Source organism: Pinus tabuliformis, chromosome X (assembly GCF_031772625.1).
Source record: "Pinus tabuliformis cultivar Carrire ecotype Pingquan chromosome X, CPIR1, whole genome shotgun sequence".
Classification (NCBI taxonomy): Eukaryota; Viridiplantae; Streptophyta; class Pinopsida; order Pinales; family Pinaceae; genus Pinus; species Pinus tabuliformis.
Window position 1 is genome coordinate 951,745,296 of NC_142308.1, and position 26,489 is coordinate 951,771,784.

Sequence of the window (26,489 nt, forward strand, 5' to 3'; positions counted from 1 at the left end):
TGGGTAATAAAATGAGTACAGGAGGTGATCAGGAAGATGGCACCTCTACTTGCACAAAGCAAGTGAAGAAATATACTCAGAATAACAAAGGAATGGCCCCTCTTTGATCTGTGTCCAAGTTGCTGGGAAAATAGCTGCATTGCTGCTGCTGCTAGAAATCAAACGAGGATTTGGGGCTGCTCCCGTCCTCAGAAAAAGCTGAAACTCTGGAATAAGACTCTACTCAAGAAACCCAGAAAAACCCAGAAAGCTTTCCTGGAATGGCTGACCCCCGAAAATCACCCCCTTGGGGTTTTGCGCAGTTTCTCACTGCTCTGTGGTGCCACTGAATAGAACCCTCCGAAACTCAGCCCAGAACTCTGCCAAACTCCTCCAATATGCAAGAGCTGATCTCTTGCTCAATCCCTCGGCTCAAATCCTCCACAAACCCTCAATCCAGACTGCTCCCAAAAAGAACTGCGTCCCTCTCCCAGTGCTGCGCAACCCTCCAGAACACTGATAAAACCAATGCTGAAATGCTGAAAATACTGCTGCTGAAATGCCAACGAAAATACCTTGCCTGAGCAGGCACTCGAAGTCCCCTGGGGCTAAGGGTGAGATCTCCGAACGGAGACGCTCAATGCACTAAACAATGCTGCAGACTAGCTAAACAGCCAGTGTGCTTTAAGCCAAAACGACCATCACAAATGCAAATAACCGAATGATCAAAATGAGGGGGCTCCTCTCTCTTTTATAGCTTCTGCCTCTCTCAATCCCAATGCTCACCATCTCCTACGTGATTCCCCTTTTGCCACGTGTTCCTCCCCTCCTGCGTAGTCCCTCCATGTGTCTGCGTGGGCTCCATTTCTGCGTCCCCCTTTTGGCCCCCTTGGCTCTCCCTTTAAGTCACAACGATGTGCTACTAGGAAGTGACTTTTATTCTAAAAGTGAGTTATGTCCCCCTTTCTCACTTTTTTATTTACATAATAACTATAGAAGGCAAAATTTGGGAAAATCGAATATTCCAATTAGTTGGGGCTAATTAGGAATATTACAGTCTCCCCCGGCAAAATGTTGCTTGTCCTCAAGCAACTGAAGTGATGGATGCTGTAAGATCTTCTCATTCTCCCAAGTGGCATCCTCATCTGGCAAATTCTTCCATCTCACCAAGAATTCTTGGATCGTCCTGCTCCGCAGTTGCCTCTCCCTGGTATCAATGATAGCCTCCGGCTGCAATACCAAATGCCCCTCATCATCCATAGGTGGTAGCTCATCTGTCACTGTTACCTGCTACCCCAATGCTTTTTTCAGGCATGATACATGAAAAATGTTATGAATCTTGCTGCCTTGGGGCAACTCCAACTCATATGCAACCTGTCCAATCCTGCATATCACCTTGTATGGCCCATAAAAGCAGGGCTTGAGCTTTTCAGCCCCCTTCTGCTTCAGTGACGACTGTCGGTATGGCTGTAATCGTAGGTAGACCATGTCCCCCACCTCGAACTGCCTCTCTACCCGACCCTTGTCGGCATACAGCTTCTGCTCCAAAAAGAACTTGAGGTTGTTGTGATCAGTCCTCACCCTGAACCTGTTCCCCACCAAATACTGCCGGTACTTAGCCAATGCATGCATGATGGCCAACATCTCCTTATCGTATATAGAATACAACCTCTCGTGCAGAAGGAGCTTCCAGCTCTCAAAGGCTATAGGGTGACCTCCCTGCATCAATACTGCGTCGATCCCCTCTCCTGACGCATCACACTCCAAAACAAATGGCTGCGCAAAATCTGGCAATGCAAGCATTGGGCAGCTGCTCATAACCTCCTTGAGCCTGTCAAAGGCTCGCTGCACTGTATCCGACCAACTGAATGCCCCCTTCCTCGTCAAATCTGTCAGGGGTGCAGCAAGCTGTGAGAAACCTTTGACGAACTTTTGGTAGTAAGTACAAATGCTAATGAATCCTCGAAGTTTCGTCACATTTCTCGGCTCCGGCCAATCTCTGATGGCCCTAATCTTCTCCTCGTGGACCCTCACTCCGTCCACTCCAATGATGTGTCCCAAGTATAACATCTCTGTCAACCCGAACTCACATTTGGATAGCTTGGCATAGGACTGCTGCTCCTCCAAGATGCGTAATACTGTCTCAATATGTTGGAGATGCTCCTCCCACGTCCTGCTGTAAATGAGTATATCATCAAAGAACACCAACACAAACTTCCTCAAGTGACTATGGAAGATGTGATTCATGCAAGTCTGGAATGTAGATGGGGTGTTGGTTAGCCCGAAGGGCATCACCAAAAACTCAAAGTGCCCATAGTGACATCTGAAGGCGGTCTTGGGAATGTCCTGCTCCCTCACGTGAATCTGATGGTGCCCTGATCTCAAATCAATCTTTGAGAAGAACCGTGCTCCTTTTAACTCATCCATCAACTCTTCGATCCTGGGTATGGGGTACCTGTTTTTTAGTGTCCTCTTGTTCAGGGCCCTGTAGTCAATGCACATCCTCAATGTATCGTCCTTCTTCTTCACCAACACCACAGAAGAAGCAAAAGGACTTGTGCTCGGTCTGATGTGCCCAAGAGCTAGCAACTCCTGAATGGCTCGCTCTATCTTGTCCCGATAGGCCTTGGGATGCCTATAGGGGGTAGTAATCATTGCCTGTATGCCCTGCTCAAGCTCAATAGTGTGCTCAAACCCCGGTTTGGTGGTTGACCTGGTAGAATCTCCCCAAATACTATGGCATACTAGTCAAGGATGGACTGTATCTCCGGGTGCACTGTCTGCCCTCTAGTCCCTGCCTCCAATGCACGCAGCTCTACTGCCCACTCTATGTCTCCCTTTCGGAAGACTGCCTCCATCCGATGAGCCGAAACAGTCTGAGGCGGATACGTATGCTGTCCTCGTATCGTCTCATGCCTCCCTTTCTTCTCATCATCCCATTCCATCTCTAGGGTCTTCCAATCCGTCGTGACCTTCCCTAGAGTGATGAGCCATTGAACACCCAGTATCATGTTGGTGTCCGGAATATCGACCACGAAAAAGTGGTCAGTCAATGTGTAGGTGCCCATCATCACTGAAAGCTCTGGAACATATTGAGCACACGTCATGGTCTGATCTCCTGGGACCAAGACTGAAAACCCATCGAAGCTCTCTGTCTGTATGCCTCTCCGCTCAACCATCTGTGCATCGATGAAGTTGTGGGTCGCCCCACTGTCAACCAAAACTGACACTCGCTGGCCACGTACTGTCCCTCGTACGCGTAGCGTTAGATACTTGGGAACTCCTTGCAATGCGGCAAGGGCCATCCGGTGGGTGCAAAAGATGCACCACCTGCTGCTGGCGGTGGAGGTGGCAAAGGTCCCTGTCCATCATGGCTATCTCCTGCCTCCACACCATCCTCGTCATCCTCTTCTCCACTGCTCTCGGAGAAAACCTCAATGAAATGTGCCTTGCCAGCAGCACATCTATGTCCTGGTGCCCATGGCTCCTGACATGTGAAGCACAACTGCTTCTTCTTCAGCTCCCTCTTGACATCATCGTCAATCTGCACTCATCCTGGATTCCCCTTTGGAGGTGGAATCCTCACATCCTTCCCCTTAGACTGGAAAGTCTGTCTCTGGGGGTAAGGTGTTCGGGTCCTGGGTAAGACATCCTGTAGGTCCCGGATCCTGCTGATAGCATCCTGAAGTGTGGCTGGTTTAGTGGGTCGGACTAAATCCTGAAGTGGCTTTGCTAACCCCTCAACATACATATCGACCCTCCGCACCGTGCATAGGTCGGCACCATCATGGAGACCCTCAAGAAATCTGCAATGTAGGTATTTGGGTTCCCTGTCTGTTTGAGCCTTGTCAGCTCAACAAAATGCTGCTCTGGATCCCTCCGATCAAATCACTCCATCAATCTCCTGGTAAACTCAGCATATGTCGTCACTGTAGATTGCCCGAGTGTAACCATCCCATGAAACCACCAATCTTGGGCCTCGCCATCCAAATGCAATGTTGCCACCTTGATGGCCTCTACCTCCGACATCTGTTTAAGCTGGAAATAAATGTCCAGCTTCTCCACCCAAGACCTTGCCGCACTGTTTGATGAGCCATCAAACGTAGGCAAGTGGAATCTACTTGCTGCACGGTGGGTGTCACCATCATGATAATGTCGGTACCCTCTGTGATGGTTGCGGGGTCTACTATCCCGTTGGAGCTGAACAAAATCACGGAATGAGAGGGCTTCCCTGAACTCCTGCCCATAGGCCTGGTACTCTGCAAAATAATCACCCATGTGTCCAGGCTCTGCCTCTTGCTGGGCTACGGCCCTTGTGTCTGCTCCTAAGAAAGTGGGCATGGTAGAGCGTGTAGGGGCATGTGAGGCCACGTGCTGCGTAGTATCATGCTGTTCTGGCAAATGGTGGGATGCACCCGATCCCTCACCAACCGGGAAAACCTGTGGGCTCTCACGCTGTCTGGCCTCTACTGCTGTGAATCTCTGCCCCATCACCTCAATCTGCCTCGACATATCCTGCATTGATTTGAGGAGCATATCCGCAAATCTCTTCCCGTCATCATCCGCCATTGGAGCCTCCTGCTCTGCGTCCACCACCGACTCCCTCTTTTCTGCGTCCACCACAGGCTCCTCCTGTTCTGCGTCCACCACCGGAACACAGTCTCCCTCTCCGTAGGTATTCTCCAACCTACGCCCAACGTCTCTGTATCTCCAACCTTTGTAACAGATATAGGGTTTCTCCCCCGGTGTCATAGATTGCTAATTCCACAGGAAGAGTCAGATCTATGCTCTGATACCACTATAATATCCCATATCAGGAATATACCCCAAACACAAGCAAACTCCAACCAGAGATGGACTGGGAGGGCATTTACCAGATATGTCGCCTCTAGAAAGAGGACGAGATCTGGAGGCTACCTGGCCCTTTCCAGACTCTGTCTAAGAGTATGATAGAAACACACAAGTGGTATAATAGCCGAGAATGCTCACAGAGATACAAGTAACAATGATACTATATATATCAAATAAACCATAAACAGATGCACAAGAAATGCAGAGAGAATGCTAAGCCATTTTATTATACTGGGTAATAAAATGAGTACAGGAGGTGATTAGGAAGATGACACCTGCAAGTGAAGAAATACACTCAGAATAGCAAAGGAATGGCCCCTCTCTGATCTGCGTCCAAGCTGCTGGGAAAACTGATGCGCTGCTGCTGTTGCTAGAAATCAAACGAGGATTTGGGGCTGCTCCCCTCCTAAAAAAAAAGCTGAAACTCTGGAATCGGATTCTACTCAAGAAACCCAGAAAAACCCAGAAAGCTTTCCTGGAATGGGTGACCCCCGAAAATCACCCCCTTGGGGTTCTGCGCAGTTCCTCACTGCTCTGCGCTGCCACTGAATAGAACCCTTAGAAACTCAGCCCAGAACTCTGCCACTCCTCCAATATGCAAGAGATGATCTCTTGCTCAATCCCTCGGCCCAAATCCTCCACAAACCCTCAATCCAGACTGCTCCCAAAAAGAACTGCGTCCCTGTCCCAGTGCTACGCAGCCCTCCAGAACACTGATAAAACCACTGCTGAAATGCTGAAGATACTGCTGTTGAAATGCCAACGAAAATAACTTGCTCGAGCAGGCACTCGAAGTCCCCTGGGGCTAAGGGTGAGATCTCCGAACGGAGACGCTCAATGCACTAAACAGTGCTGCAGACTAGCTAAACAGCCAGCGTGCTCTAAGCCAAACGACTATCACAAATGCACATAACTGAATGATCAAAATGAGGGGGCTCCTCTCTCTTTTATAGCTTCTGCCTCTCTCAATCCCAATGCTCACCTTCTTCTGCGCGATTCCCCTTTTGCCACGTGTTCCTCCCCTCCTGCGCAGTCCCTCCATGTGTCTGCGTGGGCTCCATTTCTGCGTCCCCCTTTTGGCCCCCCTTGGCTCTCCCTTTAAGTCACAACATTGTGCTACTAGGAAGTGACTTTTATTCTAAAAGTGAGTTATGTCCCCCTTTCTTACTTTTTTATTTACATAATAACTATAGAAGGCAAAATTTGGCAAAATCGAATATTCCAATTAGCTAGGGCTAATTAGGAATATTACAAACCTGAGAAGGAATCGATCTATCTGCTCTCCCCTCTGCATTTGATATGACTCAAATGATTCTCCAAGAGCATCTTCTGCTGTGCGGAAGAGCCCTAATACAATGTCATCAAAATGTAACATCTCCTTTGCTGTGTTCTTCTCAGCAATATGTGGTATGACATGATCTTTGACCCTGTCAAGGATCATGCACTTCGCCCTCGCCATTGCATCCTCATACTTCTCGTTCTTAGCTGGATTAACTAGGATAACCACGGTTCTCAAGGCAAAGTCCTTGATGCGATGTCGATCCAGGACTGCCAAGATCCTGGCCTTCCAGATGACAAAGTTGGAAGCCCCGTCCAACCTGTCCTGATCCCTCAGTCCGTTCACTGCCATTTCAACTCCTCTTTTGGACTCCCTCTGAGTCTCGACTCCCCTCCTGGAAATCTCCCTCTAAGTCTTGATTTCCCTCCTGGAAATCCTCTGGACAACTATTGAACTACTGCTCTCCAATCCTCCTTTGCCGCTGCAACACGGATTTGGATTCCTTGGCTAGAAATCCATCGAGGTAGTGATTCCCTCTACCTTGGTTCCATCTCCTTAGACACTGTTTTGCTTCGATAGAAACAACATCCCACCAGCTCCTCAAATCACAATCTACCCACAACTCCCCAAGCCCTGGCAACTGAAGAAACTGAGCCTTTCAGGCTCTACGCAATCCCGGCAAAGGCTGAATCTGCTCCTCCTGGCCACAGCGTCGATCCTTCCTGGCTGAGAAAGATGACCGAGCACTGCGTAGGTATGATCTGCCCCTCTCTGCCTCTGCGCTGGCCCTCCTCCTAGCTCGAAATGATGACCCAGGCTTTGCATCACTTCTTCTCTTGCTGCTTTTTCTCTAGCACAACGCTGTCTCTCGGGACAGCTGTTATTGCTGCAAATTTCAGATTTCTGCTAGTGGCTTCAGTCGTCCTGTGATCTGCAATGCTCTGATACCATGTTGAAATTTCTAAGTCTAACACGTCAAAAATCCCTATTGCATTATCTGGGTTATTATCTCCTACTTGTTCTTTCCATTAACAAGTTATTTATAAATATAAATACCGAAATAAACACAAATGCGACCTTAACACATACAGATCAAAAACTGAAATAATTGAGACAATCACACAAGGGACACCATTATTTTTGGACAATCGTCCCCGGAAAAACCCAATGCGGGAAAACTAGTGAAGCAGATATGAGGGTTTTATTATTATGCAATTTCTGAATACAACTAGGGTGCTAGAAATGGCTAACCCTTCAAAGAATTTCCTTGGCAGAAGTACCTCTCCTCGGAGACAGATATTATGGCTGATCAGCCACCGGATGATCGATCCCATAGCAACTATGGCAACTCCTTAGCTGGACAGCGAAAGCTGCTCCAAGCTTCTCCACTGCTCTGCGTCACTTTGCAGGGACTGTGTCACCCTCTCAGCTCCAGTCTGCCCCGCGAAAATCTCCAGCGTTGCCTCTTGGCCTCTGCTAGCCTTTGCGCAGCTACTGTTGCCTCTGCGTCAACCTTTTAGGCCTTTGTGTCGCCCAAGTTGGCCTCCTCAGCTTCCGCATCTGTCCTAACTGTCTCTATGTCATCCCTCCCAGGATCTGCGCTGTCTCTTTGGCACTATCTCTGCCTCTCTGCTATGTATTCTCGGCCTTCTGTTGAACTGCCCATCGCTATTACAGATCACTGGCTCGATTCTTTCAGCAAACCTCGCTCCAGAAAATTGAATTGACTGATCAATTTGGTGTATCTCCAACTGACCCTCAAGCCTCCTCTTATACTTTTCCTATTGAGTCTTCAACGGCCGAGAATAATTCCCTAATCAATGGCTAAGAATCTAAGATTAGATTTGGCTTGATCCTCATCTCTTGGAACCTTCTAACCCAAAATTATATTAACACACATTAATATTTTAATTTTCCTAAGTTTATACTTAAGGCCCCATTAAAAATATTTATTATTTTGATATCTCCTCATCCGGGTAGAATTTCTCCAAACGATTTCTGAGTTTTGGAGATCTCATGTGCTTTAGCTTCTCTACCAATTTTCATGGCTAGAGCACATCCAATGCTACCAAAAATCAACAATAGTGTGCCATTGCCCCATTGTTGTCTCTTGGTCTAGTATTAGCCTTGTAGAGTGCCTCTCTCCAAGGTCTGCTAGATTTTGCAGCAACAGGCCCAAAAACTTTTATTTTCTGTTTTAATTAGTTTAGTTTACTATCTTTTATTTCAAGTTTTCATCATAAATCAGCTAGTTAACCCTTGGGATTTGAGCATTAAATATAGATCTAAGCCATGGGAATAATATACTCAGCTATTCTCATAGCACATATAATCAGCTATTAAATTATTTCTGTCATTATCAACATGTGGCCATTAAATAATTAACCCTTAAATAATCTTAGTAGACATGACGATTAGTTGAATAATGTGTAGATATGTGTCAATCTACTAGGGAGCTCACACATGAATCCAATATCATCATATAGCAATAACACCCAAATACTATTGGAGTATAAAATGGTAATGATAACACACAAATAATAAAAGGGTGTAATGTGACATAGACCCTCAACCAAAATACCACCATATCATGATCACTATGCTATCAAGACCATCAACAGGGGCATGAACAGATCACATTGCACATAACACCTTTCTCGAAGACACTAGAGTTGTTGAGCAACAGTCAGTTACTAGGAAATCCTAAGAGTCCTTAGTCAGCAATAAGGGTAATGGCAGGAAAGGCGTGTGCTTCCATAATATGTCCCTGCATAATGCCCATACACAATTTGAACCTCTGTAAATATCTGATGACTGATAGCAAAATGCCCAAAAACATACTTGTGCATCAAATGGGTAACAGAGTGATGAGACATTTGGACATCATATTGATTATGATCATCATTTGAGAAAGCGGTTGGGAAAGGGGGATGAATAGAGGGATCCCCATTTTATTTTTAGGTTTTCTTTTACCATACCCACGTTAACATTAGCTAATTGGTTGGCTTCTTGATTGTGGGCTCATAGAACTTAGTAGAACTGAAGTGATTCAGTCTCCTTGATGTTTGCTAGGATTCTATGGACCAATCAAAAGAGATAGGGGTTCTTTAGGGTTGATTGATGAAGTAGGAACCATATTATTGCAGATGAGTCTACAACTATTATTGCCTTATTTTCCCCTTGTGCCTTTAGCCTTTGCACTCCGTGGAACCCAGCCATTGCCTCGGTCTTACTGTTAGTGGCTTTTCCTATTCCTCAAGCAAATTCTTTTTCCATTTTTCTTTCAGGATCATGAATGACCCCCCCTGCACCTACTGCCCCTTTCTTTCCACTTCATGTTTATTTTATGTTCTTCATGGCCAAGAATAGATGAGTACATAAATGAAATTTACTAGGCTGGAGCTCAATCATAGTACATTTCAGATCATCAATGATTAGTTCGTAAGCATTGTATCCATTTCTATCAATCCCACATAATTTGAGATAAATCATGGGACATTTTGGACCATTGATGATTAGCTTGGAAGCTTTGCATTCTTTTTCCACTGGAAAAATCCGTAATTTTTCATTAATATAGAAAAATTACATATTGTAGATGCTGTTGCATATGCTGTAACTGAGTCACCACGGACTGTCACAAAAAAGTACTATTAGCTGTCCAGATACACCACGCAGGGCGATCTGTCATAATATCAGTTGTGATTATCTTTTATATGCCTATATAAGCCTGTATAAAAGCCACGCAGGGCCCTTTCAGAATATAAAACTGTATATATAAGCCTATGTACATTGCAAAATTTTTGATGTTTTTACAGTATTTGACAAAAAACAGCTAGTGATCAGGGACTGATGTCCCTCTGGTAATGCTGGTCTATATATGGCCGATGAAAATAGCGGTATTCATTTGTCCCCCTCTGCTCTTGTATCAACCACTCTCCTCTGGGTAATGCCGAGGCCTCCTTGGATAGTTGGTCAGCACTGCAGTTATGCTCCCTGTAGATATGTTTGCAAGAGATATTGTTAAATTCAGCCTTGAATATATTAACTTCATTCAATATATTACTGAGTGTGTGTATGTGACATGCAGTAATGCCATTGAACCAGTTTATGATGATCTTTGAGTCCCCAAAAATATTTAATTTGATGCAATGGTGCCCCAGAGAGAAATGAAGTAAGTGACGGAGGGTAATGAGTTCCGCGAAATTATTTGTTCCAGCTCCTAATCCCATCTTGACCTTGAAGAAGTGTTGTTCACTGATATATAGAATGAAACCTCCCCCACAGCCCCGTTGATTTGCAGCGCCATCAAAGAAAGCCCAAGGAGTGCTTTTGTCAATGATAGGAGGGGCATGTGGTCTGCGCTCTCTGGGTGGCGGAGGGTCGGGCAGTTCATTATAGGCTGAGATTATACCAGCCGCGATGTGAGGCCAGCTCGCTGGTCTGTTATCAAATATGAAACGATTACGGGCCAGCCAGATATACCAACTGACAATCAAGGGGAGGCACTGTAATTTTGGAAGCTTTGCATTCATTTCAATCAATCCTACATATTGTCTATTGGGAGTAGACTTTTTTCTGCTGATTAGGTGTTAAAAATACCACAGCACCTTTGGATTAGTGTAGTTCTTCTATCCCATCTTCTAGAAGATGACTTTATTCTACAAAGATATTCCCTACCATGGGCCACTTAATTTGATGTTTGCATTGTGCAACTTAGTTCAAGCTGATGATTATTACTACAATTCCAAGTGCATGTTGCAAAATGGATTTCCATATATCACACTAAATTATATATTAGTTTTGTGCTCTGCTTCTCTAAAGCTTTTACAATTCGATCCATAAATTTACTGACATGCTGTAAGTTTACAGGTTATTGCAAACACACTGAATTTCATTCAAAAAACATCTCTAGATTTTTCCGAACAAGTTGTTGTAGACAAGAATACTCCATCTCCAGCTCTTTCCAGACAAGCAATTATTCAGGGGGATACATTTCAATATCAAAAATTCCCAGTCGAGTCTTCTAGTTCAGGTGAGTTTTTGAAAATTGGATATGATGGGCATGCTGCTTTGCTGTCAACTTTAGATTGCATGATTACTCAAGTAGATATGCATGCACATTCTTGAAGTCAGTTTAAATGTTTGATGTCATATGCTTGCAATATACCTGAGGGCTTATTGCTAATAGTGAAATGAATATAATTTAGATTATTAGTGATAATAGCTGTTATGAGCCAGGCATTGCCATATTTCTCTTGGGAAGTATATAAGTAGTCTCTTTGACTACCAATCATCATTGTATCGTTCACACTTATTAAATATTAAATGTCCTTTTGGACATTTTATATGGACTGTTGTTCCTCTCTTAATTGGTGGTTGAGTTAATGAAGCTTTGGTTCACTTGGTTCATTCCACTGGGATGAAAGTGGGTTTTGTTCTTGTTCTAACAATATCTAGCACTCTAGTGCAAAGCCTCATTAGGTGACCTAGACAATGACTAAAAATGAGAGTGTTACCATTGTCACCTTAGCAACTACTCCTCTCGTTTTAGTGTAGGATGGATTTCCAACGTAAGGGAGGCTTCCTTAGTAGGTCTTAAGGATCAAAATGGCCTAGTCAAACCAAGTCAAGATCCCCCTAAGGATTCTACTTCAATCATCACCAATATAGGAGATTAAACAATTAGGATTTAGGTTGGATTTAAAAGGTGATTTCCAAATTTGAGTTCAAAGGATCCTACGACTTTTCTAGAGGCTTAGGCCAATCAATAGAGGCTCAATATGTTTCCCCGAAAACACACTATCAAGAAATTACAATTTGCTGATGTAAACTAGCATGTGTAATTAGAAATTGCGGCAATCAACTAGTTTATAACAACAGAGAATTTAGCCTTAAAAACTATGATAATAAAGTGAAAAATGAGGGCTAATGATAAGAGTAAAACAATATAACAATATAACAATTAAAACCCTAGACATCAACCCTAATTTTTAGCTAGTAGATACACTTAAAATGACACTTACTTTTTCAATATATTCCAAACAATGCTCGACTTTAGGACAAGGACATCCAATACAATAATACTAGAAATATATGAATTTTCTGTAATTAAATCATAATTTACCCAAGAACAATAAAAAATGATTTTATGAGTATAATGATTATCACAAGAGAAAGGACTAGTGCCTACCTCAATCGAGGGCTAATGGAGTCTAGGAACAAACAAACTTAAGATATTTAGAGTAGATACAAGACTCAAAAATTTTAGGGTAAGTCCATTGACGTATCCGAGTTTTGAATCAAGGGTCTCAATTTCCAAAGATGAATTAATGGAATAAGCCCACTTGCTGCTTCTTGAAAGACTTGGAAGAAGGGTTTGTTTAACAAGGATAATGGAACAAATACCATGCCCACTTGCTTAATACTTACATTCATCCAATAAAACACTAACCGTGATAAATAATGCCACTTACTAGATTTACGATGCATCCATCCAAACTTCACCATAAATCATCCATGAAAAGAGATCAAATCCACATCAAGAAGGTCCCCAAGAAAGTCAATCCACTAGTGATCCATAGCTATCTAGAAAAAAGAAGTCTAATCCAAGAGAAGTGTGTCTCTCCATGTGCACCATAGTCCAAATGAGGCTAGTGTTGGAGAGTGTAACTAGTTTTGGTCTTCATAATTGTCATTTGACTCATGTCATAACGTAATTTCTATGTATCTATCAAAAGAAGAAAGAAAATGATTTTTGTAAAGCATGAGTTTCATGCTCAAGTCATTTTGTTATTAGGTCAAGCATCCATTGAATGCTCCTAGGGTTTGTCATGTGTCAAAGTGTCATTGTCATATTGTAAAAGACCCTCTCAGGCACTTGTATCAAGAAAAGGAAAATTATTTTGTATATAAGTGTCTTGAAGGCTCCCAAGACCAAGTCGGCCAACAAGGAGGAAGTCAGCCTAGAGAGGGCTATTTGAACCTCTTGGAAAGACTATATAACGAAGGATCTTCGACCTATTACTATATACTTCAAGCATACATCTTTGTTTTCGATCTGTAATTGGAAAGGAGTGCAATGAAGAAAGGAAGAAGCCCTAGAAGAGTTCGAAAGCTTGAAATATGCTTTCGATTGCTCACACATGTGAGCACCCTAGGGTTTCTAGGGTTACCTTAGGGCCAAAATTGCAAGAGGTGTTGTAGGTTGTCTTGGTAAGAGCGAAAGGCTAGAAGAGCCCTCATCTTGAAGAGATATTGTTTCGTTGCCCTTGAAGATTTAGTCCTGCATTGAAGAAGAAAGATTGGCTGGTTGACTTGGTTCTTAGTTGTAGGCCTGGTCTAGGTTTCGGTCTTGGAAGTCTCCTTTGAATTGATTCTATAAGAAGAGAAGTTCTTTCTGGGTTTTCCCCTTAGAGGTGTTTTGCTCAGGCTTGGAGCCTATATCTTATGTTCATTTTTGTATGGCTGTGATCTTCATTGTTTTTGGCATTTATTTGATGATAAGAACATAAGCATAATCAAGTAAAAAGGAACATAGTATCACAAGTAACTGTCAAGTAAGGAAAATTCAATTTAAAATGCTGCCCTAATCGATTTTCCAACATGGTATCAGAGCTAAGGTCGAAGGCAGGGGCAACTGGAAGATCACCATTAATTGTAAGCGAGAAGGGTCTGTTTACATTAGTCTTGAAGACTGAGCCATCTGGAAGTAAATCCAAGTAAGAAAAAGTCATTCTTTAGAGCACCCATCTTATAGAGTAGACCTTTGAAAAGTAGGCTGAAGTTCTGCACATAAAACCAAGAGTTTTCAGGATGCCGAAAAGGTTCACCTCAGGCAACAACCTCGTCATTTCAAAAAAACCGAGACTTGAAGAAAGGCGAAGTTGAAAGAGTAGAAGGTTGGACGTGGGAACAAAAGGCAAGACTGGGCACTTAAATTCCACTATAATCTAAATTGAAGGTTTCAGAACTAACTCATGGCATCGAGAGCTGTTAGAAGGACTAATCTACAAGCTAGAACAACAATGTCAAGACCTCTATACAAATCATTCTAGGCCGAGGGTTCTGGAATATTAAAAGAGGTTGGAAATCACTCTTCAAACAACCCAAGCAGAGGCTTAACCTAGGGTTTGCTTAGCTTAGGCCACTGAGTCTGTATCCCTTGTCAAGAAAAGCAAGCAATGTAATCTCGTGTTTGAGAGGCCTATAATGGTTCTCAAAGCCAACAAAGAAAGAGGATTCAAGACCGCAGGTTGAAGAGGCATTGTTAAGCCTGCTCTCAAGTTTTTACAATGACTGTAGTAAGGCCTAACCAGAGGGCCGAAGTTGTAGAATGACAACACAAGCTTCATTTTAGAGCTATCATCGCGGATAGTGAAGTAAGGAAGGATTGATGTATACCATTCAAGGCTCGTTTGAAGTAAGGAGCTGTAGTAGGAGTCTAGTTTGAGGATCTGTAGTAGCATCTACAACATACCCTAGCTAGAATTCAAGAAGAGCATCGATTAGTCATCTTGAAGAGCATCCTGAATTGACATTTTTGAAGCTTCTCTTGAAGGCAATCTTGACAGGAAGATCATGACAACAGTGGAAGTGACAATGCTTTGTGAGATCAAGTTTTTGAGATCTTAAAGAAGACTTTGTGGAAGCTTCCAAGTGATCATGGAAGATAAAGGTACGTAGTCCTTGTCCATAAGGTATGCACAATTGTATTATGCTTAGGTTGAATAAAAGGTCTGCATAATGTAATACATTAGGGTTCTCGGGTTTGTAGGATTTACCGTGGAGGTCCATGGCATCTAGGGATTGTAAAACCAAGATGGGACTTGGATTAGGAAGCCCTAGTTAAGTGAAAAAAACCCGTAATTGACTTGGTCCCTCATGGGAGCCCTAGCTCTTGATATTTAGGGTTTGCAATAAAAGATCTAGGGTATGTGGTAAACCCTAAGTGAGGATTGAATTGGATAAACCCTAGGGTCGATGTTTCCGAGGAAAATATCAAGGAATTTAGGGTGTGTTTAAGAACCCTAGAAGTATACCCTCTAAGAAATCCATGGAAACCCTAGATCATCAAAATTGACATTATTCTTTTTGTATATTTTGCTTGGTTGTACTTGTCGGTGAATATTGCAGGTACATAATGAAGGACGCAAAATGAGAAGGATGGCTAAACAAGGCAGTTCTTGCGCTTGTTAATGATGAGCATGATGGGAAGAGGGAACTGTAAGGACCTTGAAGGAATTGATGCTAACAAGTTCATTAAAGGAGTAAGCATGCATCATTGTATTTTCTAGAAGAACCTTGTTTTGGTATGGCATCATAGATAGAAGCATGTGATAATAGCATGTTTAGAGTTTACTTGATTGAATTACTTTGTAAGAATCATCTAGTCTTTCAAGAATGAAAAGTTTGGGACCATTTTGCACAATGTTCATCCATATATTGTCTAACATTATGTTAGAGGTAGTCATTTTTTCTAAGGTGGATCTTCAAGGCCCTTGGTCTAACATTTTCCCTTTAGGGATTTCCCTTAGGTCCCTTGCTAGTTTGAGCGGTAACATGTCCTACCTAGGGTGTGATGTCAATGATTGGTTTATTGCGGTAAGAATCACCTTGACAACCATCGGAGAATAAATGATAAGATTTCATGTCACTAGCCTTGGGGGTTTTAGCCCAGAAACTAGGTTCACCAACTTCAAACTCAATTTTCTTTCAAACGAGGAGGACTTATGTGGCATACCACATATCAACAAAAACATCTCTTCGAGGAGGAGGGTCAAACTCAATGGTTTGACCCTTCAAAACCGCTTGACAAAGTCGGGGTACATCCTCAACCAAGGGAACCGAAACCCTGGGACTTGCGTTTTCAACCATCCAACAATGGAGCTGCCAACTTGATGTAATCCGACAATTACTAGGAAGTGTTCATTAAACATTTAACATCAATCACTGGTGTTTTTAGTCAAAGTCAAACCTAGTCAACTCCATGGGTTGACATCAATGACAACACCATCTGACAATTAAACCACTCAGAATAAGAATTCACAATCTGCTTTTGTTGCTTTTATTTGTTGTCTTTATTTCATTAGAGTCAACATTTTTTTCCACTATCTTAAAAGATAAGGGGTTCACATTCAATCTTAAATAAACTTATCAAAATCTAAGCATATTCTCAGAAAGAAAAAAATCTACATATTTTCTCTCTTTTTGGAATGATAATTTTTCTTTGTTTAAAAACAAAGAGAGGATATAGAAGATTTTTTGTTTCATTCCCCTCTTCTTTCAAGAAAATTAACTCCTTCTAGGAAGTAAACATTCTGTATCTTTGCCCTCTTTTCTTTCAAGGTTTGTCAATGGTATTTTAACTGGGAAATTCACACAAAATTCGAAACAAATACTTCTAAGTTCTACTGTTGCCCTTTACTTCTTTATATCTAAAGATGAGTCTGAGATCCACGTGTGAGGCCTCTTTTTAATATATATATATATATATAAAATTGCCATTCAAACCTTAATTCATTCATATCTGCTTCTCTCTCCAATATAAACATGAACGTTTTCACCAGTCGTGTACTCCAAGACTTGCCAGGTTAGAAGCTTTGATACATGTTAAACTCATTTACTAATATCTAATATTTTATATCTATCTATTTTGTAAGCCACATATATTAACTCAACCTTTACATTAGATTGCCATTGGATTGTAAATATTGAGCAGTATACTCCAATAATCCAACAACATTAACTCAAGATTTTGAGGTGTCTTAACTAATATGGATGAGATCTATAATCCAACAACATTAACTTGAGATTTTGAGGTGTCTTAACTAATATGGATGGGATCTATGTTTGCAGGCAAAAATGCACAAGAAGCTGGTGCCAACATTGAAAGTTTGTGGCAAACATTTTTTGCTAACCCATTTGAGTGGTGGGACAACCGGACAAATAAGGTGAATACCTCTGTTGCCAGTTGTCTTTGTTAGAAATATATGAAGTTTTTGGTTGGACAGTTGTTTTTATGATAATATTCCTCAAGGAAAAATAAAAATATAGTCACAAAGTGGGTGAATGTTACAGAGGAATCCAAGGGCTCCGGATTTCAAGCACAAGGATTCAGGTGAAGGATTGTGGATTGAGAGTAGACATAGTCCATCATGGCTCAAGTCACAGTTAGATGTACTGGATTCCAGATTAGGCAAGTGGGGAGAAAGTGGATCTTCTACAAGGTCGCGGGGATCATTATCATCATTCCAGATTAATGATTTCTAGGATATATGTTTCCCAGGACAGACATTTAGGCTTTTCTATGGGACATCCTACTTGGTTGGGCAAGAAGATTTATTACTGAATAATCGATTTTGTTGGTCGTCTTTGAAAATGCTTATTTGGGCATAATTTTGTTGGCTGTTATCTAAAAAGCCATTTCCATTGATAAACAACTAGTCCTTCCATTAACTGCAAATAGTTCACAATTGCTTGTCAATTGGTCATGGAGAATAGAGCATTTTCTATGATATTTCCCCTGCAGTGCTTTGGTCTTGTTTCAATCCAAATGTGTGTACATTGAAATCATAAGCAATTGATAGACATGCAATCCTTGGGAATCATGAATTGTCAAGTAGAGGCAATTTTGCATGAGTATTTTTTTTGTTTGGTAATTATCAGTTTGATTTCGATGCCATGCTAGTTTATCTTTGATAGTTTAACTGATTCTTGCATCATGGGAAGGCTATGTAATGATCTGAAGATTTAAAGACAACAAAATTATCGATAAGTAAACACCTTATTTAGAATAGGAAGTAAATGTCACCTAATGTATGATTCTCACTCTATGCTACTTTGCATTTGACATTCATAATAAGCTGCCGAGTACATGCAGTGCTCTATTTTATAATTTAGATATGTTTTTGCAGTATTGCAACAAGGTTTGGAGGTTTATTACCTCTTAAAAATTCTGAATGACATTTCATGTTTATTAAATCGACGTGCTCTGATGGTCAAGGGTAATCATACACTATAATGTATGAAGCATAGATTGGGATTCATGCAAACAAAGGAAGTGTTTTCATAGTCTAACATATTTCTACTAGGTATTGATAAATATGGAAATCAGAATCTGGGATAAGTGTTGACAGTATTATGTCGTGGATAGCATGATATTGTTCTAGATTTTGGTGATGAAAGTGGGGATTTGTGGAACAATCATGTCATTAGTAGAAGTACAATAAATGAAAACCATTTCATTTCAACATCCTGCCATAGTGATGTTTTTAGTTTTGAAAGGGACACCTTACATTAACGGAAAAATACTCAATGGCGTAAAAGGTGGAAGACTATATACATTTGAGATATAACCTCTTCCCTAAAGCAACTAGAGCTGAAACAAAGTCAGAATAAGCTACGGGATTTAAAGATTGGTTATATTTGATCAATGGACTTCCCTTAGATGGGGACTGATGGCATACCTTATCACACAAGGAACAAAACACAAAATGAGGCAACTTACTTTTCAAAAGCAAATTTACAAGTACCTTCTAGAGAATGAGTAAAGTGGAAATCCTCAAGCAACTCAAAATTGTAAAGTTTTGTAGATGTTCTATGCTAAGAGCAATTTCACTTTTCTCACAGAAATCATACAAGTAGATAAGCAAAATGCAGATAGAACATATAAGCAGATCTTACAGAAGACAAATCAGAAACAAGAAAAATGTATGTGTTTGTTTCGGCGGTCAACGAGATGCTTCAACCAGCAAAGTCTCCTTTGGTCAGCCAGCCCAGCATGTGTCACAACAACCCTCCAACCAGTAGATGAGTCAACCCAAGTCAGTTCTACAAAAGTCAACGCTGTCCTGAAAAGTCAACGCAGGGGCAGCAAGCTAAAAGTCAACGCAGCAGCAAAACGGTCAACCCTTTGACCTCGATTTTTGTGCCAGGTAGTATGGCCTTCAAAAATCGAACCTCCCACAAGTTTTCAGCTTGTTTGGACCAAGCGTTGACCAAAGTCAACGCTGGTCAAACTTCTGCGAAACCCTAGCAGCAGAAACCCTAGCAGCAGAAAACCTTAGCAGCAGAAAAATCCTCTTCGTCCTTCCCACGTGTGGCTGAAATTCGTCCTCCAGGTAGCTCGTACTTTTTAGGATGAGAGAGGAAGATGTGAGTTGTGTTGTGTTTTTTAAATTCTCTCCAACTTTTCCTGTATATATATATATCCATCAATGAGGGTGTGTGACACATCTGTTGGGCATGTGAGCCTACATTACAAAACTCGCTGACCTTTGCACATATAATTTATTAAGAATAATAAATTCAAAATATAAGTTCTGCTCATCGGATTAAGACTATTTTTATATGGATTTTACACCTCTCAGAAAGAGGAATCCAACAAAAATATTAGCCTCTTAATCTGAGCATCAGAACATGGAGTTTGGACCTAGTTGTCCAAATTTAACACTCCCTCTCAACTAGGGAGAACTCCATCTATTAGTGCAATTAACATCGTGAGTCATCCCGCCGAAACTTGCTTTGCTGGCTTCTTTATTTCAGAACAGAAGTGGGTCAGTCACAAAGACATCATTCCCCGACTGACATAATCAGTCCAGAGGTCCCAGACCTCACAAATCTTGATCCCAGATCAAGTGGTTGGACCATGCCATCCTAGATAGAGAGTACGGCAATCTCTGATGCGTCCATCAGTCTTTGCTAATAGTCTCTAGCTTTCCCACACCTCATTGGCCAAATGAGAGGTACTTCCCATGAGCCCTGAACTCAATGGGTAGGATGCATACGGGGCACAGATTAAATGAGTGGCGAACCAGCTCAATAATCACAAGGGTGGGGCAGAAGCATTATGAGTGCTTATAGCTCCGAGAAGCTATCCCCAAAGCCCCCCAGAGCTCCCAGAGCTCATCGTCCAACAGGACCCACATCATAGGGTCTTTCCACGACACCAAGACTCTCACGGAAGGTTAGGAACTTGACCTTCCCCAGGGGCTTAGTGAGAATATCCGCGACCTGCTCATCAGTTCCTATATGATCGAGCCTTACGGCGCCTCGCTGTACCATATCCCGGATAAAGTGGTACCTGATATCAATATGCTTGGATCGGTCGTGGAACACAGGATTCTCAGTCATACGAATCCCACTCTGATTATCACAGAGTATTACAATGGTATCTAGCACATGTTGGAACAACTCACTAAAGAGCTTCCTCAACCAAACTGCTTCACAACAGGCCATACTAGCAGCAATGTATTCGGCCTCCGCGGTGCTCAAAGCCACCGACTTCTGCTTCCTGCTCATCCATGAGATCGAAGCAGAACCAAGATTGAAACAACATCCAGATGTGCTCTTACGATCCACCACACTGCCAGCCCAATCGGCATCAGTATATCCCCAGAGTATCACACTCCCGGCAGTGTATCTCAGCCCATGGTTTATCGTGCCCCGAAGATATCTCAAAAGATTCTTGGCACCAACCCAGTGAAAATGATGAGGCTCAACCATCTGTTGACTCAAAGTATTCACTGCAAAACATATGTCCGGACGGGTGTTCACTAAGAACATCAAAGCTCCTATGAGTTGACGATACTCAGTAGGATTGGCCAAGATAGGCCCTGCAGCGCTGCCACTCAACTTCTTAAAGTTGAGTTCCATTGGTGTCGACACGGACTTACAGTCCACCATCCCAAATCTTTCCAGAAGCTTCACAATATACTTTCCTTGAGAAAGGAAAATCTCTCCAGGTCTCTGCCAGACCTCCAGGCCTAGGAAATAGTGCATCAGTCCTAGGTCTTTCATCTCGAACTCAGCAGCAAGCTCCCTCTTACATTGATGAATGAGAGGGTCATCACTTGTCAGGAAGAGGTCGTCCACATACAGCACTAGAATGAGAGGCTTTCCTTCCTCAACCTTAAAGTAAAGGTTTGGATCAGCATTGCTTCGAGTGAAGCCCAGCTTCATCAAGTAACTATCCATCCTCTCATACCAAGCTCTGGGTGCTTGCTTTAACCCATAGAGAGCTTTCTTCAACCTGCAGACATAAGTGTCTCGATCTTGAACTTCAAATCCCAGAGGTTGTTCTACATACACCTCTTCCTTTATTGCACCATGCAGAAAAGCGGTCTTGACATCCATCTGATGAAGACTCCATCCTTGCGTAGCAGCAAGGGCTATGATGGATCGGATGGTGGTATATCGAGCCACAGGTGCAAATATATCGTCATAGTCAATTCCTTCCTTTTGAGAGAAGCCACGGGCAACAAATCTTGCCTTAAACTTTTCAGCACTCCCATCAGATCCATGTTTAATCTTGTAGAGCCATTTAGCGGTGACAACAGATTTGTCCTTCGGTCTCGGGACCACATCCCAGACATCATTCTTCATAATAGCCTCATATTCTTCATGCATAGCATCCTTCCAGACTTGATGCTTGATGGCTTCTTCAAAAGATCCAGGTTCAGATTGTATAATAGTACTCATGGCAGCTAGATACCCTTGGTATCTACACGGCTTCTTGCTTTCTCGGAATGTTCCCCTTGGGGCAGCATGACCCTCAGCATCTTCGAGGGTGTCCCTGAGCCATGATGGCCTCTTTCCTAGAGAAGGGGAAGGATCAATAGGGTCCATTGGCCCTTCAACATCAGGCATAGTCTCATCCTGGGGTTCTTCCAGATTTCCAGGTCTTTCTTCATGGTTTTCTTCAGATTTAGGAAGATCTACTACTTTCTTCAGGGAAGCATCTTCGTCAAAAGTGACATCATGGCTTATCTCTACTTCCCTTTGACCAGGTACATAGACTCTATATGCCTTAGAAGTCTCACTGTAGCCCACAAACATTCCTTTCTTCCCAGTAGCATCCAGCTTACTTCTCTTTTCTTTCGGCACATGAAAATAGACAGGACATCCAAAAATTCTAAAATGTGAGACATCAGGTTTCTTACCAGAGAAAACCTCTTCGGGAGTTTTGGAGTCCAAAGCGGAATGAGGGCATCGGTTTTGAATGTACACAGCAGTATTTGCAGCTTCTCCCCACAGAAACTTTGGAAGACCCTGGTCACATAGCATGGCACGGGCAGCTTCCACAATAGTCCTATTCTTGCGTTCAGCAACACCATTCTGCTCAGGAGTATATGCAGTGGTAGTCTCCCTCTTAATGCCAGCTTCTCTGCAAAAGTCTTTGAACTCATTTGACTCATATTCAGTGCCATTGTCAGTCCTCAAAATCTTGATCTTCTTTCCGGTCATATTTTCCACCAAGGCTTTGAAGATACGGAACCACATGAAAGCCTCATCCTTCTTCTTCAAGAAGTATATCCAGGTTTTGCGAGAGAAGTCATCAGTAAATGTCATATAGTAAGAACATCCCCCCAGGGATGTTACAGGCAACATACCGGAAAGATTAGAATGGACCAGTTGCAATATCTCAGATGTCTTTGTGACACTTGAGGGGAAAGGTCCCCTTGTATGTTTTCCTTCAGCACAGCCCTTACATACACCTTTATGATTATTTCCAAAATCAGGCATCCCTGTCACCACCTTCCTTGCTTCGGGAAGAGCCTTGTAATGAAGGTGTCCAAATCTTCGGTGCCATAGTTCGGTTTGACGGATAGTATCACAAGTCATAGCTCCCAACGGACTCCCTCCAACCTGGTAGAGTGTACCAACTCTAAAACCAATTGAGATAGCTTCCTTGAAGCTCTTCTTCCACATGAGTACCTTTCCATCAGAGAAAGTTACATTGAATCCTTTGTCTTCCATGGCAGATACAGACACAAGGTTCTTCTTCAATTTGGGTACATAGAGTACATCTTGTAGATGGAGGACTTGTCCTTGAGACAAGTGGAGGGTCACAGTCCCGGTCCCTTTCACAGGATAAGTGGCATTATCCCCAAGGATAATTTCTAGATTAGTATCCCTTTCAACCATGTCAGAAAGTGCTTCCTTGAATCCGGTGATGTGTCTTGAGGCACCACTATCGATTAGCCAGACATCCATAGTGTCGGGCGGAGATGCAGCTGAGAGAGCAGATATTAGAATATACTCATTTCTTTTATCAACAACATTAGACTCCTCATACCTGGTATTTCTGGTCCTTTTAGAAGGTGGATGGTTTCCTTCAAAGTGAGCCTTCCTCTTTCCTTCGGTTGTTGTTGTTGTCGTCACTATCGGGAGAATTCTTCTGGAAGGGGCATTCTCTAGCATAGTGTCTAGTCCTATGGCAGGTGAAACATTTACCCTTCTTCTTTTGAGTCTTAGTCCTTCCTTTGTCCTTGGAACCACCAGAGTTCTTCTTTCGGGAATGAGCAACATAGGCAGCATTTCTTTCATTATTAAATTCCTTCATCCTTGTTTCTTCTTGCATACATCTAGACAGAAGCTCATCAAAGTTAGGGATGGTATTATTGTTGAGAATGGTAGTTGTGAATACTTGCCATTCATATGGAAGTCCTCCAAGTGCGGTGAGAACCATCTCACGATCAGCTATTGTCTCCAATAGCTAGCAGATTGTTCCTGGTTTCGGTCAACTTCATAAAGAAAGTTTGAATAGACTCATCTCGGCCCTTCTTCATATTCTTCAACTTGTTCTTGAGGAATAGCACTTGGTTCACATTGTTTACTCGGAACATAAGTATCAGTTTGTCATACATCTCCTTGGATGTGCCTAGTTCAGATATGTAGGCAACCAGACTCTTATTTATGGATTCCCTGATCAACAGTTTTGCTCTGATTTCTCCCTTCTTATACTTGTGTTTAACAGTAGCAGAGGCATTTGATGGAGGTTCTTGAATCTTCCCTGTCACATGATCTAGGAGATCATGATCTTCTAATTTGAGATCTAATAACATCTTCCAGGCATGGAAGTCATCACTTCCAGTCAGCTTGTCATTCTCCCTGAATTCAAGCTTAGAGGAATCCATTTCCTTCGATGATGATTGCTATAGATAGAGTTTGTCTTCACCTCAGCTCCGATACCATGTAAAGTTTTGTAGATGTTCTATGCTAAGAGAAATTTCACTTTTCTCACAGCAATCATACAAGTAGATAAGCAAAATGCAGATAGAACATATAAGCAGATCTTACAGAAGACAAATCAGAAACAAGAAAAATGTATGTGTTTGTTTCGGCGGTCAACAGGATGCTTCAACCAGCAAAGTCTCCTTTGGTCAGCTAGCCCAGCATGTGTCACAACAACCCTCCAACCAGTAGATGAGTCAACCCAAGTCAGTTCTACAAAAGTCAACGCTGTCCTGAAAAGTCAACGCAGGGGCAGCAAGCTAAAAGTCAACGCAGCAGCAAAACGGTCAACCCTTTGACCTCGATTTTTGTGCCAGGTAGTATGGCCTTCAAAAATCGAACCTCCCACAAGTTTTCAGCTTGTTTGGACCAAGCGTTGACCAAAGTCAACGCTGGTCAAACTTCTGCGAAACCCTAGCAGCAGAAAACCTTAGCAACAGAAAAATCCTCTTCGTCCTTCCCACGTGTGGCTGAAATTCGTCCTCCAGGTAGCTCGTACTTTTTAGGATGAGAGAGGAAGATGTGAGTTGTGTTGTGTTTTTTTAAATTCTCTCCAACTTTTCCTGTATATATATATATATATATATATCCATCAATGAGGGTGTGTGACACATCTGTTGGGCATGTGAGCCTACATTACAAAACTGGCTGACCTTTGCACATATAATTTATTAAGAATAATAAATTCAAAATATAAGTTCTGCTCATCGGATTAAGACTATTTTTATATGGATTTTACACCTCTCAGAAAGAGGAATCCAACAAAAATATTAGCCTCTTAATCTGAGCATCAGAACATGGAGTTTGGACCTAGTTGTCCAAATTTAACAAAAATCCTAGTGACAAGGAATATGCCTACAAAGCAGTGCTAATGATCTTTTGAAAACTTCCAACAATCATTGGCAAAATCACACTCCCAAAGAATTTGCTTCACTGTTTCCACCCAATCTCAAACATGGTGGGGCTCGTTAGAAGGTCCACTCTTGGGCAAATGGGCATTCAAATCCCCTAATACATCATGAGCCAAGCAAAGACTCGCAGGTTATAAGAAAGATGCACCAACCAAATGCTGAAGTTTGTAGATGCATTTGTCTTCTACATTAGTGGACACCCATCTCACATTGGGTACACTGGATAGTTGTTAAATCTCTAATACCAAATCTAATTTATTCATACCTCAACAATTATTTTATACCTAGAAATTATTTACTCAACAAAATTTGAAAATCGCTGGAAAATAGAACCATTGGTATATCAACTTTAGAAATTAATTCTGCAGTAGAAATTAAATAAGGAAATCAATCACACAACAACAAAACATTCTACCCAAAACAATCTTCCTTCACTTTATATTACTTGAAAATTAGGGCCTAGATCCATAGGGTACACATAAAAAATTACAATGGCCGGAATTTGGAACTTGGCCCTTTTGGAAATTTAGCCTCAAGGAATCCGACCCTCCTAGAAATTTCAGCCCTAGAAAATTGGCTTCCTCTACTATCTAACTTGCCCCCTCTCTCACCCTTCGTACAATCCCTGCGCACTAGAAAAATCGACTCCTGGATAATTTGGCCCTCCTCTCCACAATTCAACCTCTCTCCTAGAGTCGGCTTCCTTGAAATATTCTCCCAAATTTTCCTTGCTGCAATCCTTTACCCTTCTCTTTAGTCCTGGAGTCTTTCACTTCTTGGAGGAAGTCACTCTCTCAACAATAACAATGTAATGTGTCTTCATCTTTTCCCATAGGTTCTCTTATAATTTTTCCATAGGCCAAATCCCTAATCTCCAAGGCAATAGACAACTAAGATAAATCATGTTGCTGCCTAAATTCACAATTAAGGTTAGCGTGGAGAAAATCCCTAACTTCACTTGGTGTGGCCTTGGGGGCAAGTTGTGAGTTGGGGTTGCCACCTAATTCCCAAATTCTCTATCTAGGCTCTATCTTAGTTGAAGCCAAGAGGGTTAGACCCTAAAGAAAATTTTAAGGCTTCATTAGTGCTACACTAAGCAAGTTCTAGGAGATAAATGATCAGTTAGCCAAGAGATACATCAACCATCAAATTACAAATTTACAATAAACCACTTGCATCATGTAAATACTTCAACAAGTAAATAAGATCACCATGAGCATATAGAGATACCCATTTATGAACAAATATATGCAGCAATAAGCATATAGAGATACCCATTTATGAACAAATATATGCAACAATGATACCAATATGAAGGATACTTTGCAAGAAATAAAATGATGAAACCATTGGCAAAAAAGTAAACTGCAAATTGAAATGCTCAAGGGAAGAAATAGTACTTGTAAAGTAAGAACATGCAAGTGAAAAAGATAGCAAGTAGAACGTTTGCGATACAA

At 42.0% G+C, this 26,489-nt stretch overlaps 1 protein-coding gene across 2 annotated transcripts in view; it reads left to right on the forward strand.

Moving 5' to 3' along the window:
* The window catches only part of LOC149142846 (protein OSB1, mitochondrial-like), a 77,154-nt gene extending 59,420 nt beyond the window's left edge, over window positions 1-17,734 (forward strand). Inside the window, exons 3-5 of one of the 2 annotated variants that reach the window (XM_089447397.1) lie at window positions 10,979-11,141; window positions 16,964-17,058; window positions 17,186-17,734. In XM_089447397.1, coding sequence (XP_089303523.1) covers window positions 10,979-11,141; window positions 16,964-17,058; window positions 17,186-17,377 — 450 coding nt within the window. In that variant the 3' untranslated portion in view covers window positions 17,378-17,734. The remainder of the gene's footprint in view (window positions 1-10,978; window positions 11,142-16,963; window positions 17,059-17,185) is intronic. The other variant, XM_089447398.1, reaches the window with a different exon arrangement.
* The last annotated feature ends 8,755 nt before the right edge of the window (window positions 17,735-26,489 follow it).